This window comes from Salmo salar, chromosome 10 (assembly GCF_965601325.2).
Source record: "Salmo salar chromosome 10, fSalSal1, whole genome shotgun sequence".
Taxonomy (NCBI): Eukaryota; Metazoa; Chordata; class Actinopteri; order Salmoniformes; family Salmonidae; genus Salmo; species Salmo salar.
Genome location: NC_138300.1, coordinates 76,612,556 through 76,633,102, shown reverse-complemented (window position 1 = coordinate 76,633,102; position 20,547 = coordinate 76,612,556). Strand labels below are relative to the sequence as shown.

Below are 20,547 nucleotides of genomic sequence, written 5' to 3'. Positions count from 1 at the left end.
ATCACATGATACCTTTTGAGAGTGTGACCTTTGACCTTGAGAGTAGCACCCCTCTTCATTAGGAAGCAAATGAGAGCATATCTCCTCTCCAAAGTGAGTGGGTTTGTGGGATAGATATTTGAACCGGTGAACCTCATCATTATGGATGATGTCGGAAATCTCTGCCTACAGCTTCCCATAATGCATCCCCACGTCACCGCACCGAGGAGACGAGTGACAGGGCGGAGGACGATGTCGATTCCCGAAGTTCAAGAGTAGAGTTAGGATTTGATTTGTTTTTTTTTGTGTGTGTGTGTGTGTGTGTGTGTGTGTGTGTGTGTGTGTGTGTGTGTGTGTGTGTGTGTGTGTGTGTGAGAGAGAGAGAGAGAGAAAAAGAGAGAAACATTTAGAAAAAGGGAGAATGCCTACACTTGTATTTCCAACAAAGTTGGAATTCTGTAGTGATAATGAAAACATGACACTTGTTCATAGTTGAGTATAGTTATTTTAACCGTTAACTCAATCAAACTGTAGATATTCTAATAGCTATATTCCAAAAGGGGATATATTCAATTATGTGTCATTGGATGACTCATTTCAGTCTGCCTCAGACAATAGTTTGGTGAAATCAGATACCACACCACTGCTGACCTCATAAAACAAATGGATGGTTTTCTTTAGTAAACAGACACACTCAATAGTGACTGATATTGAAAATACTCTCGATTGGAAACGTGCCTTCTCAATGGCACGACAATGTTTACCCAGCTCTGTGTAAAAAGCTGAAACTCGATACGTGCGGAAAGACAGAATAAAGGCAATGTTTGTTCCTATGGGTCAATAAAATTCATGATACCAGACAATGCCAGACATGCATCATCATCATCCATCATCACCATGGTCCTACAGTGATTCAGAGCTAAATTTGTCTCAAAGGCAGGCTTTGACTATTCAAATTGGATTTTTGGTTTGTTTAAAGTTCGCACATAATGACGCTTCCTTTTAGCACCCAATCACCCAATGAGATTGGGGTATTATTAGAGATGCCAAGCTTCCGGTAGTTTACCAAAGTTACCGAATCTTCAGTAATTTTGGTAATTAAAAGAAAATCTATGGCACTCTCTTAACTTGTTTCATTAATTAGGCTATTTTCTGTTGAACCATATGGACTATCTACTAGAAACTCATGGACAATATGGACACAGATATAAAATACTATATGGATACATTTTTAAAACGTTATTCAAGTATAAATTATTAAAGCATCTAATCAACTATGGCATGGGTGTCAAACTCATTCCACGGAGGGCTGAGTGTATGTGGATTTGATTTTTTTTCCTTTCAATTAAGACCTAGACAACCTGGTGAGGGGAGTGCCTTACTAATTAGTGACCTTAATTCATCAATCAAGTACAAGGATGGAGCGAAAGCCCCGCGGACTCTCGGCCCTCCGTGGAAGGAGTTTGACGTGAACTATGGCATTATATATTACACCCAACATTTTGACTTGGTCTTGGGTGTTTATGTGCTGGCTCTAAATAAATCAAAAATACTAAGCATATAACTTTGATATCCTGCATGTGCTTTTCCCTGTGGATATATTTTTACCTTGACTATTTTTGGAATTAGTGTCGCAAACTTCTACTTGGAACAATTTATTATAATCTTGGCAGCGAATGACTTTTGTTTGAGCCTCATCACATATATGAATATATAAAATAATGAAATAAGATGATTTCAACATTAAAAAAAAAAATTGAATGACAAAGCTGTAAAACATTGTTCTAAATATAATCCATGTGATAAGGCCACAGAGGGCCAGAGATAATTAGACACTTGTGAAAATCTGAAGTACCCAAAAGGGCCACTATAGATGTGTTGTGATAGATTACATAAAATCCTTGAAATATACGTAAGCTTCGAAAGTTTCCAGTAATATACCCTCCCTTTGCAACCCTAATCCTGATGCAATATCCAGATTAACTCATTGACTCAGTATTTACCATGAATGCCAGATAGTCTGAGTTTGGTGTAGAACAGCATTTCCTAAACTCAGTCCTGAGGACCTCGTTTTGGTTTTTGCCCTAGCACTAGACAGCTGATTCAATGAACTCATCATCAAGCTGAGGACCCGAGTTTGGGAAAGCTTGGCGTAGAATATAGATTGGTGAACCTCCACCCCTATGTTTACTCAAAGCAGAGGAGGGTGTTGTAGCGATCAACCTCTCAGCCTCCTTAACGCTGGGTTGATTTCACTCATCCGGAGAAACCCCTCTGGAAGCCTCCAGTAAGCCCACGTTCATTAGGTTCAATAAGCCTGGAGAGAAAGAACCCACTGGGCACAGACGTCAATTCAACGTCTATTCCACATTGGTTCAACGTAATTTCATCGATTCGACCAGTGTGTGCCCAGTGGGAAGTGTTTGGTCTGTTCGACCCAGTGGATAACGCAGTCTCTCCACCGAGGTGAAATAATAGGTTTGACTAACGAGTCCTAACACCACCAGTTATTGGTGGGTATTTGACCTCACTCCCACACTATTGATTCTGAGATCCCTGGGTATTTGATCTGAAAACTTGGCTGCTCTTGGGGATATCAACTAAAGGCTAGAGCAGCACTGACGAGATCTCATTTCATGAGCAATCAAGACTATATGTTTTGTATGGATATGGAAGAATCAACTTGGTCTCGCAAGAAACATAAAAATTGTCTGATTCCGATTCGTAACAGCCTCCTCTTTTTTTTTATCCGTAAATGCTAGCGCACCAGGTTAAGTTTAGGCATGTTAGGGAAAGGTTAGGTTTAGGCATGCTAGCGAGTGGTTAAGGTTATGGTTAGGCTAAAGTTTTGAAAACAAAAACACACCTAGATTTGAACCGTCTCGGCCCGTACCTGTGTGAGGAGATCCGAGTATGCTTGTTTCATTGGAGTAGCAATATTGGGACAAGTTACGAATATGTGATACTATCTCTGTCATGACTACCCAAAGTAGATATGCATGCTCTAAACCACTGGTCACCAACCAAGGCATTCCAAGTCGATCACCAAACGTTTTTGTAAAAAACCCAATAAAGCCTATTTTTTTTGTATTTGTTTAGTGCTGTTGGAGGTAGGTGCACTTGATTCAGCAGCCCTAGCGCCGGGAAAACAAAATGTTCCCATTTCAAACCATTTCATGTGTCTGGAGGTGGAACTCCACCTACCCGGCAGGCCCAGGGAGCAAATCAAATGCACCTAAAGGCCTACCGCTGGCCAATCACATAGCTCAGATCACTGTGTCTGCACAGTTTCCTCGAGCCACAGACTGTAAAAAGAACCCTTGAACGCACAGCAAAGTTGATACTGTGAGATTTCAAAACATGTAAAGCTATGACTAGAGAGATACTCAACGAATACACCAAAGAGCTGCTGTTTTTATGTGTAACTTCAAGTTCTTACTCAGCACTTTCAACACTTTGTTCAACATCTTTATAAACCATAAAATACGCGTTCTCACTACTTTCACACGCTACAACCAGCACTGCAGCTGCAATGAATGAGTACAGCAAAGTGTTCCGATAAGCTTACATTGTTATTATTCGCGGCGTGTGCCTTTTTTAATAGCAAGGAATATTTCACTTTCTCTGGTCATAGGAGTAACAACATGACTTGGTGCGTGAGGCAGAGCAACTTCAATTTCGTTATCAGCTGGAAGACCGCGCCCCCTTTTCTCAGTGGAGGGAAGGAGGGCGGAGGCACGGCACATCGGGTGAGAGGCAGCCTCAACGCTACTCCTCCCCTCAGACTGACCATCAGATGCAGGCCATCAGTCCATAAAAAAAGCCAATTATTATGCTCACTTAGCTGGGCTACACAAGAAATATAACAAATGATCTGTTACCAGTGTGATCATATACCTACATTTGGTAAATATCATTTCTAAATGGTCAGAGAAGAACAACATTGGCAGGGCAATTCAAGCATAGTCAATATGCAGTGATAATGTATTGGGCCTATAGCCTACTACACAAACCTCATTGACACAGAACAGTTTTTAATTGGTTAATGTTGCATAGGCTTACATTTTTTTAAGTCATATAAAAAAAAAAATCTAAGAGGTAAATCTCGACTTGCATTTTGACTCAAAGTGATCTTGACTCAGAAAAGGTTGGTGACCACTGGTCTATACTCACATTACCTGTGTGTGTTTGTGTGTGCCTGTATGTACATGTGTGCGTGCAGCAGGATGCACTCGCTCCAGGTGGACTCGGTGCAGCGCTGGATGGAGGACCTGCGTCACATGACGGAGGTGGAGTGCATGTGCGTGCTGCAGGCCAAGCCCATCGGCGTGGAGGAGGACACCCAGGGCGAACTCATCGTGGCCACAGGGGACCACGTGGCCCGCAACAACCTGCAGACGCTGCTGCGGCGGGCGCTGGTGGTCAGCACCGAGCTGGGCAAGATGTTCCAGCGGCTGGAGAAGGGCCGCTGGCAGCGGGTCCACAGCACCGCCGTCCGGGCAAACTGCCACGTGCGCTCGCTGGTGCATGAGTATAGCGCCGCTCGCAACACCCCCGCAGAGATGCAGAAGGTGAGGATGGAGGAAGGGTGGACTGGGCTGGTTGAGCAAGTGGAGGTTGGAGGGGTGGTCTAAAACTCTAGGGAGAAGGTTTAGTGTTGTGGCACTGCCCATTGTCTATTCCACGTTGGTTCAATTTAATTTAATTGAAATGACGTGGAAACAACATTGATTCAACCAGTGTGTGCCCAGTGGGTGGCCTTCTTCTGGGGGGGATGAGAACCGGCTTTTTTTTAAAGGAGTTTAGCTACTTCCTACACTCACTTGTTTAACACCAAAGGAGTGCTGTTGAATCATAACTACGCGCTTCCAGTAATCTTCTGACTGTGTGATTCTACTGTATTTGCATTTGTTTGGCTCTTAGTCAGTAACACTAGAGGGACAAATGAATAAAGACTTCCGGAATACTCTCTTGTACATTTGCCGCATGTAAATAGTCCCTATTATAGGTCCCATACGCTATTCATGCCCAGAGCAAAATTCAGACAAAAATGATATTAAAATGAGTCTCTGAGAGCCACCCGTCTGGTTCCATCTTGGACAGGCTGCTGAAGACACAAATTAGCCGCCACGGATGGCCCTTTCCCTAAAGCAGTTCATGCAGGTTTCCCGTCGAGTGGAATCACACTTGCACCGTATGATCCGGAGTACACTCACTTCATCCATTTTAAAATGATGTGAAGGTTCCGCTTCTGTTACGGCCTGATCATCCGCCGCGACTGGAGAATTGCATTAGCTTCTGCTTTGTGTGTGTATGTATGTACTGTCTGTGTGTGCGTGTGGGTTTTCTACTGTCTGTGTGTGTTTGCCTGTGTGCATGTGGGTGTTTTACTGTCTGCGTGTGGGTGTTTTACTGTCTGCGTGTGGGTGTTTTACTGTCTGTGTGTGGGTGTTTTACTGTCTGTGTGTGGGTGTTTTACTGTCTGTGTGTGGGTGTTTTACTGTCTGTGTGTGGGTGTTTTACTGTCTGTGTGTGGGTGTTTTACTGTCTGTGTGTGGGTGTTTACTGTCTGTGTGTGGGTGTTTTACTGTCTGTGTGTGGGTGTTTTACTGTCTGTGTGTGGGTGTTTTACTGTCTGTGTGTGGGTGTTCTACTGTCTGTGTCTAATGTGTGTTTTGTCTTATTGTAACTTGAAATGTGCCTCTCCTTTTTGAGTGCAGTATGAGAAGTCTTTGCTTGAGAAGTGCATGGAGCTGACCACCATAACAGAGAGGTAAAACATTCATACAAAACTCTTAATGACCTCTGAATATTGTCATACACATTTGAACACAGTAGCTAAACACGTGTTTATGTTCAAGGTTTATCCAAACCATTGCCCTCTCTTCTACAGATGCCTTCATACCGAGGATGAATTCTTCCTGAAGTCCATGAGGGAGGCCATTCACGAGATCCTCACTGATGTCAGCGATTCGTTCAGCCACATGATTGACATGGCCCTGGCCAATGAGATCCAGGTATGAGGCTTTGACTACACCCAGAATTCTCTTTTGACCTACTTAGGCCATTGGCACACTGGGATTTAGATTCCTAGAATTTTGAATGGAGCCAATGCTTTCTCAATAGAAGTCATCCGTTGCCTGATGAATGACAACGGATGATGACTGTCCGACAAAAAAAACCCAGAAACTGTCAACTTTTGATGGGCAAAATCGTCAGAGAATAGTTGACTTGAGTTGTACCATTGACGGACAGAAACGGACAATGATGTGTTCATGCCTTACTCATTCTTGATGTGGTTGATAGCCACTTACACACACACTCCACAATCAGACCCATTCCTGGCTAGCCCGTTATTCTCCCTGATGTATTGTTATAGAGACTAAAAAACAAATCAGAACAGTTCAGGAAGGGTGAATACTAAGGTAAACATTTACCAAGTCTAATATAGCCGCCACTATAATATGGGATTACATCATTCCTGCATCGCTGGTTTAGACTTTCGCCTCTATTTCAATGATCACAATAGTGTGGAGTATGAACTGGTAATAAGGAATTGCGTACTGAGTTCAAAAGAAAATGAAACCTGTATTCAGATAATGAAATGACGCTGAGTTTGTTGTATATAATATTGCATATAAACTTAACCACAGTGCTATCCACAATACAGTCATTAATTAGTGCTAATATTGATCTTCCAAAACTTCCTCCTTTCATTGAAATTTCACTTGCTGCTTCCCTTGCTGAAAAGAGATGTCAATCTCAGCGACTTTCGTGTGTGTGTGTGTGTGTGTGTGTGTGTGTCGGTCCCGGGGTCCTCTCCAGATCCTGATCAGGCAGATTGAGTCATCAGACAGTGTGTACACCATCGGCAGTGCCATCAGCAACCTGCTTTCCCTCACCCAGGACGGCCCGCAGCTCTGCAGAATCATCGCCAAGGTGAGACACACCCCTCAGACAGACCCACCCTTGTGTCTGCATACACACAGGAGGACCATTATGTGAGGGGATGATGGTCTAGGTCATTTTCATTAGGACACGCAACAGATCCCCCCCCCCCCCCCCCCCCCAAAACATTATGCAACAGAAATTGAGCGTTTCTTATTGGACAAGTGCAAGTAGTTCCTCCCTGTCTCAGTCTGTTTTCTTCTGTTTGGTGCAAAATGAACATGGCCCTGCTACATCCCCATGTTAACGCAGTCCCACCTCTCTCTGCCATCAACTTCCCCATCCTTCCACATGAACCCTTGGCCCAATCCCAAACAGATCCCTGGGCCTGTTCACTCTTCCTTGCAGATCGTAAAGGGGCTAGGGATTGATTTGGGATTGGGCACCCACCCACCATAATAAGCTCTATAGCTAAAGAGTAATTTGCTCCAGGAGATAAGAGGGGACAGGCCAGACACTATGTCCATGTGGCCATTAGCCAACCAGACGCTTCCAGGATGCTCTTGATAAGAATCCCCCCCCCCCCCACACTCATACACACACACCTCCCTTGTTGCCAGATGAGATCAATACTGTCAGTTACCATTAGGACTGGGCATTGATCACACAGCCTCCCCGCCTCTGTATTACCTATCACTCCGCTCTACCTTCCCCCATGCAGCATCTCTCTCTCCATTCTGAGAACCCTCAGAGGGCTGGTTAAGAAATCATGGCTGCCAATGGGGCTAATGAATACGGAGCACAAAACATCTGTTGGCATCTGAATTTATTACTCTGCTTTCTTTCTTAAGCCTTTGTCTCTCGGGTGGATAGCCAAGCTCCTCTGTCATCTTTGTGCTTTGGTAGCGCTGACATCCCCCTTCTTTTTGCTGTTGAATATCTGCCATTTGCCATCTATTTCCACCCCTCTCCGTGCCCCTACTTCCTGGAACTGTTGATAGATGTGCTTTTAGTCTACGATGTGCTGCATAACGGACTGCGATAAAGTCTGGCAGTGGCGAGATGAGAAGCTCGATGCAGCAGGTCCGATGAATGTACTGGAACCCAATCAGGTGTCCAGTGTGCTAACTTGACTCCATGAGATGAGGGTGTGTGCGAAGCCTAGCCTGTTTGTTGGAGAGTCTGTTTTTAGCCCGGAGTATGTTACTGTATAATTAATTGTCTGTTGGTGTTTCAATCACCGGTGTTTAAATCCTCCCACCAACCACTATGTATTCTAGGTCTGCTCATTCTGCACAGTATATACAGGCAGTGCTCACTCATGTTCAATGCACACCCTGCTTCCTTGCCAGACTCACGCATGAGTATTGTCCATAGCCTAAATATGAATTGAGCCATGAAAGAAAGACATTTGATTTAGCATGAGGAGAATAGACAGAGCTGCGTTTTGGTGCATATACAGTACCAGTCAAAAGTTTGGACACATCTAGTCATTCCAGGGTTTTTCTTTATTTGTACATTTTTCTACATTAAAGAATAATAGTGAAGACATCAAGCCTATGAAATAACACAGATGGAATAATGTAGTAACCAGAAAAGTGTTAAACAAATCGAAATATATTTTATATTTCCATTTCTTCAAAGTAGATACTCTTGGCCTTGATGACAGCTTTGCACCCTCTTGGCATTCTCTCTACCAACTTCATGAGGTAGTCACCTGGAATTCATTTCAATTATCAGGTGTGACTTGTTAAAAGTTAGTTTGTGGAATTTCTTTCCTTCTTCATGCGTTTGAGCCAATCAGTTGTGTTGTGACAAGGTAGGAGTTGTATACAGAAGATAGCCATATTTCGTAAAATACAGCTTAAATAAGCAAAGAGAAATGACAGTCCATCATTACGTTAAGACATGAAGGTCAGTCAATCCTGAACATTTCAAGAACTTTGAAAGTTTCTTCAAGTGCAGTCGCAAAAATCATCAAGCGCTATGATGAAACTGGGTCTCATGAGGAACGCACAGGAAAGGAAGACCCAGAGTTACCTCTGCTGCAGAGGATAAGTCCATTAGTTACCAGCCAAATAACAGACATATCTCAACATCAACTGTTCAGAGGAGACTGCGTGAATCAGGCCTTCATGGTCGAATTGCTGTGTCTTGGTGAGACACAGTGTAGGTGAACAGATGATCTCCACATGTTTGGTTCCCACCGTGAAGCATGGAGGAAGAGGTGTGATGATGTGGGGGTGCTTTGCTGGTGACAATGTCTGTGATTTATTTAGAATTCAAGGCACACTTAACCAGCATGGCTACCACAACATTCTACAGCGATACGCCATCCCACCTGGTTTGGGCTTAGTGGGACTATCATTTGTTTTTCAACAGGACAATGACCCAACACAACTCTAGGCTGTGTAAGGGCTATTTGACCAAGAAGAAGAGTGATGGAGTGAGATGGTTTGGGATGAGTTGGACCGCAGAGTGAAGGAAAAGCAGCCAACAAGTGCTCAGCATATGTGGGAACTCCTTCAAGACTATTGGAACATTATTTCAGGTGAAGCTGGTTGAGAGAATGCCAAGAGTGTGCAAAGCTGTCATCAAGGCAAAGGTCGGCTACTTTGAAAAATCTCAAATATAAAATATATTTTGATTACTACATGATTCCATATGTGTTATTTCATAGTCTTGATGTCTTCACTATTATTCTACAATGTAGAACATTTTAAAAATAAAGGAAAACCCTTAAATGAATAGCTGTGTCCAAACTTTTGACTGGTACTGTACATTGGAGGGCTACAGGAAGAAGAAGTAAGACCACGTCATGATTTAATGGGAGTTCACTAGCTTGCTGTTCACCTTCTGTGATTATGTACAGTATATGGATCTAAATGTCGGCCATGTCTGCAGATTCCACAAATCTACATCTTGGCTCTCCTGCAGCCGTTTGAAACAAATAAAAAGCTGGGGTGTAAAAGCATAATCTAGTTATAATTGTAGCACACAATCGTCACGTGAGTCCTGTTCAAACCATGCGGGAGTTCCCACGGAGTTCAGAAACATTTAACATGGGGAGTTTTCAGATCCATTACTAAGACACACCATGTAAGGACAGAGGCTGTGTTCTCTCTCTCGCTTTCTGACTCTCTTTGTCTCTCTCTCTCTCTTTGTCTCTATTCGCTAAAATGAATAATTAGGCTTCCCAGAGACAAACCATATGTTAACATGTCAAAGACAGCTTCATGGATAAATCGTGGATGAATCATGGATTCATTCAAACCTTGTGTTGGAGAGGCACCATTTACTTGATTGATTTAGATAGAGTTCAGACTTTTTGAACTCCATCAAAGGCGACGGCCATGCAGGCATTACATCATAAATGTAGATCAGCTCTTTCATGAGTTAGTCTCGTGCTATACTTCATACACTTGCATGTGTGGTAAGTCTACTGTAATGCCATTTTTTTCTGAATCCACTTTCACAAACACACGTAAAAACGCCATTGAGTTGTATGACGTGATATGAAAAATATTTAAATATTCACATATAAAGCAATGGGTAAACCTCTTTCCTCTCCTCAAAACATTTACTATTTATCACATGGGACATCCTGGTCAAATAAAGGTTCAATTAAATTGAAAAAATGCATTAAACCTGTGAGGGCTAACATCAACAACTGCGTCACAGAAAAGTAATGAAACGATTACAGGACTCCTCCATTAGATTGAAAATAATAACTTGTTTTGGAGTTTCGCTCTTTAGAATGGGTGGAAGATTGAATGAAGAATGCTCCTCGGGGATTGGCTAAAATGTTTGGTGCTTTGGTTTTCTAGGGAATGTATTGCGTGGGCAGAGAAGGTAAGAGTGTTTAGGGTGTAGGGGGAGGACGATTAGCCACTCCAGGTTTGGCTGTGTGGCCCTATCTGTGCATGAGACATACCACCACCTCCTATAATGGGCCTTATTAGGATAATGGTGGTAGTTACAAGACCTTGTCTTGCAGGTAATTCTATCAATCTCCATGGTGAATAGAATTCTGCCAGCAAGTGTTTTTGTGAGAGGAAATGGCAGAATGTGGAAATGACAGACTGCTTACGTTTGCTTACCCTAATCTACAATGCAAAAGACATAAACAACCATTATAGGAAGCATATCAAAACCTTGTGCTCAGACCCTTGAACATATCAAACCCTTGTGCTCAAAACTTAATCATGATTAAATAGTCATTTGGATAGCTTGTCAGGTTGGCAAGCACACTGATAACTGTCAGCTTGAATACTCAGCCTTGTTGGGTAATCAATTGTTAGCCAAAAGTGTCCAATGGACTAGCCATCTTATTTTATACTGTTGGCTAGCCTATTGGAAGGTTTGACCTAGCACAATGTGTTCTGTTTCTTAGTTTGTCTGTTTGGTTTGAGGGACTATCAATTTGACATAAGCTCAGGCTAACTTGTTTAGCACTGAGCATTGTTTGCGATGCTAATGATGCTAATGGTGTTGTTTTTGTCTGTCCACAGGAGGGCGCTGTGGTGGCACTGTTTAAGATCTGCCGGCAGGACTGCTTCAGCGACCTCTACGCACATGCCCTGAGGACGGTCGCCTCCATATGTTGCGTGGAGGAGGGCATCAACCAGCTAGAGAAGGTACTGTAGTGCAGAGTTTAAACATGTAGACACTAGCGCACACACACATTCAGAGGTTGGTACTCACCGATGTGGGCAGTGGAATATGTCCTGCATGCACTCCAGAAAGCTGCCCAGGTGCTGGGTGGAGGTGTGGTTGGACACCACTACTGGTGTCTGATACACAAACAAAAGGATTTACACAGAAACATATGGATGCAGATACAAACTGACACACATACAGTACCAGTTAGAGGTCGACCGATTAATCGGAATGGCCGATTAATTAGGGCCGATTTCAAGTTTTTATAACAATTGATAATCGATATTTTTGGACACCGATTTGCCGATTATTATTTTTTTTATACACCTTTATTTAACTAGGCAAGTCAGATTTTCAATGACGGCCTAGGAACGGGGGTTAACTGCCTTGTTCAGGGGCAGAACAACAGATTTTTACCTTGTCACCTCGGGGATTCGTTTTTGCAACCTTCCGGTTACTAGTCCAATGCTCTAACCACCTGCCTTACATTGCACTGCACGAGGAGCCTGCGTGGCAGGCTGACTACCTGTTACGCGAGGGCAGCAAGAAGCCAAGGTAAGTTGCTAGCTAGCATTAAACTTATCTTATAAAAAACTATCAATCTTAACATAATCACTAGTTAAACTAGTAATATCATCAACCATGTGTAGTTATCTAACGTGTCCTGCGTTGCATATAATCGATGCGGTGCCTGTTAATTTCTCATCGAATCACAGCCTACTTTGACAAACGGGTGATGATTTAACAAGCGCATTTGCAAAAAAAGCACTGCCGTTGCACCAATGTACCCAACCATAAACATCAATGCCTTTCTTTAAAATCAATACACAAGTATATATTTTTAAACCTGCATATTTAGTTAATATTGCCTGCTAACTTGAATTTCTTATAACTAGGGATGTGACGTTGTGTTACTTCTCTTGTGTTCCGTGCAAGCAGTCAGGGTATATACAGCAGTTTGGGCCGCCTGGCTCATTGTGAACTGTGTGAAGTCCATTTATTCCTAACAAAGGCCATAATTAATTTGCCAGAATTGTACATAATTATGACATAACATTGAAGATTGTGCAATGTAACAGGAATATTTAGACTTAGGGACGCCACCCGTTAGATAAAATACGGAACGGTTCTGTATTTCACTGAAATAATAAATGTTTCATTTTCGAAATGATCGTTTCCGGATTCAACCATATTAATGACCAAAGGCTCATATTTCTGTGTGTTATTATGTTATAATTAAGTCTATGATTTAATATTTGATAGAGCAGTCTGACTGAGCGATGGTAGGCAGCAGCAGGCTCGTAAGCATTCATTCAAACATTCATTTGCCAGCAGCTCTTCGCAATTCTTCAAGCATTGCGCTGTTTATGACTTCAACCCCCGAGATTAGGCTTTTGTAACCGATGTGAAATGGCTAGCTAGTTAGCAGGGTGCGCGCTAATAGCGTTTCAAACGTCACTCGCTCTGAGACTTGGAGTAGTTGTTCCCCTTGCTCTACATGGGTAATGCTGCTTCGAGGGTGGCTGCTGTCGATGTGTTCCTGGTTCGAGCCCAGGTAGGAGCGAGGAGAGGGACGGAAGCTATACTGTTACACTGGCAATACTAAAGTGCCTATAAGAACATCCAATAGTCAAAGGTATATGAAATACAAATCATATAGAGAGAAATAGTCCTATAATTCCTATAATAACTACAACCTAAAACTTGTTACCTGGGAATATTGAAGACTCATGTTAAAAGGAACCACCAGCTTTCATATGTTCTCATGTTCTGAGCAAGGAACTTAAACGTTAGCTTTTTTACATGGTACATATTGCACTTTTACTTTCTTCTCCAACACTTTGTTTTTGCATTATTTAAACCAAATTGAACATGTTTCATTATTTATTTGAGGCTAAATTGATAGTATTTATGTATTATATTAAGTTAAAATAAGTGTTCATTCAGTATTGTTGTAATGAATTTTGTAGGAGAAGTATCGGAGTCAGGCGCAGGACACAGGGATGAGTGCAAACAAAACGTTTTACTCAAAAACAATAATCCAACTTCTCCCACAGCAATAAAACATGGTTGGGAGAAACACCTCCAACAACTACAAAACAGGAAACAATCACGGACAAGACAAACAGGAAAGCCAGAGGGTTAAATAATGAACATAATCAGGGAATATGAAACAGGTGTGTAAAATTAAGACAAAACCAAACGAACAGGGAAACATAGATCGGTGGTAACTAGTAAGCTGGTGACGTCGATCGCCGAACGCTGCCCGAACAAGGAGAGGGGCCGACTTCGGTAGAAGTCGTGACAATTGTTGTAATTGTCATTATTACAAATAAATACTTTATTTTTTTATTTAAATCGGCCGATTAAGTTCATTAGAGTTACCAGCCTCAGATATTGCAGCCCTGCTTCACAGAGTTCAGGTAACAAACACATCCCAATATCAACTGTATAGAGGAGTCTGCGTGAATCAGGCCTTGGCCATGGCAAGAAGAGACTTGCTTGGGCCAAGAAACAGGAAATCTGTTCTTTGGTCTGATGAGTCCAAATTTGAGATTTTTGGTTCCAACTGCTGTGTCTTTGTGAGACGCAGAGTAGGTGAATGGATGTTCTCTGCATGTGTAGTTCCCACGTGAAGCATGGAGGAGGAAGTGTGATGTTGTGGGGCTGCTTTGCTGGTGACACTGTCTGTGATTTATTTAGAATTCAAGGCACACTTAACCATCATGGCTACCACAGAATTCTGCAGTGATATGCCATCCCATCTGGTTTGGGCTTAGTGGGACTATCATTTGTTTTTCAACAGGACAATGACCCAGCACACCTCCAGGCTGTGTAAGGGCTATTTGACCAAGAAGGAGAGTGATGGAGTGCTGCATCCGATGACCTCGCCTCCACAATCACCCAACCTCAACCCAATTGAGATGGTTTGGGATGAGTTGGACCGTAGAGTCAAGGAAAAGCAACCAACAAATTGTCAGCATATGTGGTAACTCCTTCAAGACTGTTGGAAAAGCATTCCAGGTGAAGCTGGTTGAGAGAATGCAAAGAGTGTGCAAAGCTGTCATCAAGGCAAAGGGTGGCTTACTTTGAAGAATCTAAAATATAAAGTATATTTTGATTTGTTTAACACTTTTTTGATTACTAAATGATTCCATATGTGTTATCTCCTAGTTTTGATGTCTTCAGTATTATTTTACAATGTAGAAAATAGTAAAAATAAAGAAAAACCCTTGAGGTGTGTCCAAACTTTTGACTGGTACTGTACATCCATACACTAAAACGTTTGTACTAATAAGCAGCAGACGATAGGCAGACAGGCAGACCAGACAGTCAGACCAGACAGACAGGCTGAGAGACAGACAGACACAGACTTCTTTCCATTGGTCTGCTGGAGTGAGAGTGTCGGTGGGAGATGTTTAGTCTCCCTGTGGGCAGGTATAATGCTCCTCTAATACACACTGGGACTGTAGGCCTCACATATGCATGGCATATTTTCACAGGGGCGCAAGTTTATTTTCACAGGTGAAAACATGCTAACAATGAGAGTAGCGGGAGACTTGGCCACGTGAGCGATGCTCGCTGATCAGGAGCTCACAGATACCGTACAAAGGAGCGTTTATTTCACTGCTCACCATGGGCTCTTTGCAGGTTGATTTATGTAACGTTGCGTTTCAATTTGCTCTGCAAGCAAGAATTTTAGGTTGGTAAGAGACCACTGGACCTAGACACAGTTGACGGATAAATGTGTGCGTGTGGTGTGTGTGTGTTTGAGTGCGTAGCGTGCACGCCTGCAAGTTCTCGCGCTTTTCGACCTATATAAACAGTCTTTTCTGTGTTTTTTCCCTTCTTTTGAGAATAAACAAAAAACACAAAGTATCTCAACCCAATGGCAGCCATGAAAGACAAATACAATCCCATTCACTGATTAATGATGCCACACCGGCGTCTGTGTTTGCTCAAAGAGCAGCTTGGAGAACAGAGGCAGTCAGGTGTAGAAACGCCAGACAGAACAAGAACGACAATGGGCCCCAGATTAGATCCAATGCCTCCGGGGGGGGAACTGTTGCTGAAGTTGATGCTACGAACCGAACGCAAGCCATCGCTCAGCCGCGACAACCACACCTGTCGCAGTTGCCGGGTGATGGAGAAAAGGGACTGATTCCCACCTTTTATCTCATTGGTTGGAAACTGTTTGTTTACGTCTGTTGGGGCATGTGGTTAAAACAGTAAGGGCTCGATTCAATAGGTATCGTGGAAGTTCAGCGTTACAGCTTGATTGAAAATTAAAGGCAATGTTTCCCGCGTTAGCGGAGACTGCATTCACGGTAAACACTGCATATGTCGGCTCAATCGGAAATGACTTCATCATTTCTGTTGCGCAATCTGTAATGTTTCAGCGATACAGATTAAATAGAGCCCTAAAATATCACAAATGATCACGATGAAGTTTAACCTCCATGGTCGTGGAGCTTGGTTGAATGTCTACTGCACTAGGAGACAAAATTCACACTGACAAAAAGTACATAGTATTTGGGCAGCTTAACTTCAGTACAAAGTTATTATATATGCCCCTTTCAAAAAGTAGGTAGTAGACATTTGTTATTAGGCTACAAAACTGTCATAAATCAAGCCATGTGAGTGTCTTCTTCCTTCCGATGAGGAACAATTTTAGGAAGAGACCCGGAGTAGACCGGGGGCAAAATGTGAATGAGAAGTTCATCTCAGTGCAGAATATTGCTGAGAAAGACGGGAGTTTGAGGTGGATTGTTCTGCGTCAATGGGCACACTGGTGACGGATTAGGAGCCAGAAATATGGAGTTGTCCTATCGTGAAGCTCATAGTGATGGTCTTCAGGAAATGACTCTGACAGGTGAATCTGTGATGGATAGTTTGTATGAGCTCACTCAAACAATTCTACTCAAGCTGAGATATAAAAGCAAAAAGTGGCAATTATTTCAATGTTTTTCTGTTTGCGTGCTCTGTATTGTAATTTGTTCGCTACTCTTACAGACTAGACCGTCAAATTCTTCAAAGGGCAGAGTTATACAGGTTATTTGTTTTAAGGTAATATCTGTGCTAATATTAATAAAAATACACATTTTCTTCCACAGTATATTTGGGCACTAATATATGCTAGGTCACTGGCACCACTGCTCAAAGACGCAAGGTCAAAAAAGTTTAGTGTAGCAGTGGGAAGTGTACCAGAGTTTTGTCTGTACAACATTGCCACCATGTGGATAAAGATTTTATTTCCAAACCTGGATGAAAAAGTCCACTGTATAGACAGACACTCCTCATTCGACTCAACTTCCTTGGGTTGACTCGCACTCTCTCTCTCTCTCTCTCTCACACACACACACACACACACACACACACACACACACACACACACACACACACACACACACACACACACACACACACACACACACAAACATGCTATGTATGTCTCTTAGTTTGCCTACCCCTACCACACAACACACACGCATACATACACATACCCACCCACAACCCTTGGCCACCTTAAACAATGTCCAATCAGAATTAAGATAAAAGCAGGGCAAAAACATCCAGATACATTTTGGGGAGGATCTTAGAGCACCTGATATTCCCAGGCGGTCTCCTTCCAGCAGTGGTGGAAAAAGTAACACATTTACATACTTGAGTAAAAGTAAAGATACCTTTATAGAAAATGACTCAAGTAAAAGTGAAAGTCATCCAGTAAAATAGCACTTGAGTAAAAGTCTAGAAGTATTTGGTTTTAAATATACTTAAGTATCAAAAGTAAAAGTATAAATCCTTTCAAATTGCTTATATTAAGCAAACTAGACGGCACCGTTTTATTTATTTTTTATTACAGATAGCCGGGGGCACACTCCAACACTTTGACACCATTTACAAATGAAGCATTTGTATTTAGTGAGTCCGCCAGATCAGAGGCAGTAGGTATGGCCATGGGTTTTCCCTTGATAAGTGTGTGAATTGGACCATTTTTCTGTCCTGCTAACCATTCAAAATGTAACAAGTACTTTCAGGTGTCAGGAATGTAGTGAAGTAAAAGTTTTTTTTATTGCAATTCCCCTTTTCACCCTACATTTGTATCAGAAGTCTGATGGAACTATGTTGTGATAAGAGTGTCAGCTAAATGACCAAAATGTAAACATTAATACTTTCAAAGCATGCTGGATATTATTCTAATGACCTCCGTCGTCGAAACAAGGCCAAATGCATGTACAGTGCATTCAGAAAGTATTCAGACCCCTTGAGTTTTTCCAAATTTTGTAACGTTACAGCCTTATTCTAAAAAAAAAATATATATATTATATCTACACACAATACCCCATAATTGCAAAGAAAAACAGGTTAAGCATTTTTGCAAATGTATATAAATCAAAAAACGTAACTATCACATTTACATAAGTATTTAGACCCTTTAATTAGTACTTCCTTGAAGCACCTTTGCCAGCGATTACAGCCTTGAGTCTTCTTGGATATGATGCTCTAAGCTTGGCACACCTGTATTTGGGGAGTTTCGCCCGTTCTTCACTGCAAATCCTCTCAAGCTCTGTCAGGTTGGATGGGGAGCGTCGCTGCACAGCTATTTTCCAGTCTCTCCAGAGGTGTTTGATCTGGTTCAAAACTCTGGCTGACACACTCAAGGACATTCAGAGACTTGTCTCAAAACAACTCCTGCGTTGTCTTGGCTGTGTGCTTAGGGTCATTGTCCTGTTGGAAGCTGAACCTTCGTCCCAGTCTGAGGTCCTGAGCGCTCTGGAGCAGGTTTTTATGAAGGATGTCTCTGTACTTTGCTTCGTTCATCTTTCCCTCGATTATGACTAGTCTACCAGTCCTTAACGCTGAAAAACATCCCCACAGCATGAAGCTGCCACCACCATGCTTCACCATAGGGATGGTGCCAGGTTTCATCCAGACGTGACGCTTTGCATTCAAGCCAAAGAGTTCAATCTTGGTTTCATCAGACCAGATAATCTTGTTTCTCATTGTCGGGAGAGTCCTTTAGGTGCCTTTTGGCAAACTCCAAGCAGGCTGTCATGTGCCTTTTACTGAGGAGTGGCTTCAGTCTGGCCAATCTACCATAAAGACCTGATTGGTGGAGTGCTGCAGAGGTTATTGTCCTTCTGGAAGCTTCTCAGAGGAAGAGGAACTCTGGAGCTCTGCCAGAATGACAATTCGGGTTCATGGTCACCTCCCTGACCAACACCCTTCTCCCCAGATTGCTCAGTTTGGCTGGGCGGCCAGCTCTAGGAAGAGTCTTGGTGGTTCCAACTTCTTCCATATAAGAATGATGAAGGGCACTGTGTTCTTGGAGATCTTCAATGCTGCAGAAATGTTTTGGTACCCTTTCCCAGATCTGGGCCTCGACACAATCCTGTCTCGGAGCTCTATGGACAATTCCTTCAACCTCATGGCTTGGTTTTTGGTCTGACATGCTCTGTCAACTGTGGGACCTTATATAGGGGCGGCAGGTATCCTAGTGGTTAGAGCATTGGACTAGTAACCGGAAGGTTGCAAGATCAAATTCCCGAGCTGACAAGGTAAAAATCTGTCGTTCTGCCCCTGAACAAGGCAGTTAACCCACTGTTTCTAGGCCGTCATTGAACATGAGAATTTGTTCTTAACTGACTTGCCTAGTTAAATAAAGGTAAAATAAATATAGACAGGTGTGTGTGTGTGTTTCCAAATCATGTCCAATCAATTTAATTTACCACAGGTGGACTCCAATCAAGTTGTAGAAACATCTCAAGGATGATCAATGGAAACAGGATCAACCTGAGCTCAATTTTGAGTCTCATAGCAAAGGGTCTGAATACTTATGTAAATAAGGTATTTCTGTTTTTTATAAATTTGAAAACATTACTAAAAACCTTTGTCATTATGGGGTATTGTGTGTACAATTTTTAAATACATTTTAGAATAAGGCTGTAACGTAACAAAATGTGGAAACTTCAAAGGGTCTGAATACTTTCCGAATGCATTGTATGTAGGGCTTAAAAATGATAGAAGAGTTGACCATGGAAAATACAATATGTGGGTATGGGGCTAGGCTAATGTGTGTGTGTGGAATGTGTTATGTACTGAATTCCCTCAGATAAAGTTTGATGCAGTGTAGTAAAGTACTTAAGTAAAAATACTTTAAATCACTACATAAGTAGTTTTATGGGGTATCTGTACTTTACAATTTATATTTTTGACAACTTTAACTTTTACTTCACTAAATTCCTAAAGAAAATCATATACTTTTTACTCCATACATTTTCCTTGACTCCCAAAAATGTTGAATGCTTAGCAGGACCGGAAAATGGTGCAATTGACACGCTTATCAAGAGAACATCCCTGGTCATCCCTACTGCCATCTGGCGGACTCACTAAACACACATGCTTCATTTGTAAATTATGTCTGAGTGTTGGAGTGTGCCTCTGTCTATCCATAAAAAAAACAATAAACTAAAACAATGGTGCCGCCTGGTTGGCTTAATATAAGGAATTTGAAATTATTTATACTTGTACTTTTGATACTTAAGTATATTTTAGCAATTACATGTAATTTGATACTTAAGTAGTATTTTACTGGGTGACTTTCACTTTTACGCGAGTTCTTATCTATTACATTTACTCAAGTATGACAATTGGGTACTTTTTCCACCACTGGTTTGATGCCACTGAACCAGTTGCTACGTTGTCGTGTTATCCTTATGTTTAGCATGAGGAGATTTGACATAACAGAATGTGCTTGTCGTTGCGTGTAATGTGTCAATCCTTCTATACTCTAGGTGGATGGGATCCTGTGCCTGGCTGACATCCTGACCGATGAGAACAGTGCTGAGGCGGCGAGGGCTGAGGCAGCGGCGGTGGTGGCCCAGATCACCTCGCCTCACCACACCTCCACCCAGCACTTGGGCAGCTTCTTAGAGAGCATGCAGGACATCGTCACCGCCCTCATCCGTGAGTTGCTGTACTTGGTTGCTGTACTTCAGGGATTTGATATGGCCACAGGTC

General features: G+C 42.3%; 1 protein-coding gene across 1 annotated transcript in view; it reads left to right on the top strand.

Moving 5' to 3' along the window:
- The window catches only part of insc (INSC spindle orientation adaptor protein), a 100,621-nt gene that overhangs the window by 63,362 nt on the left and 16,712 nt on the right, over positions 1-20,547 (top strand). The window contains exons 3-8 of the mRNA XM_014124676.3: positions 4,202-4,550; positions 5,700-5,752; positions 5,873-5,996; positions 6,805-6,918; positions 11,379-11,504; positions 20,322-20,493. Coding sequence (XP_013980151.2) covers positions 4,202-4,550; positions 5,700-5,752; positions 5,873-5,996; positions 6,805-6,918; positions 11,379-11,504; positions 20,322-20,493 — 938 coding nt within the window. The remainder of the gene's footprint in view (positions 1-4,201; positions 4,551-5,699; positions 5,753-5,872; positions 5,997-6,804; positions 6,919-11,378; positions 11,505-20,321; positions 20,494-20,547) is intronic.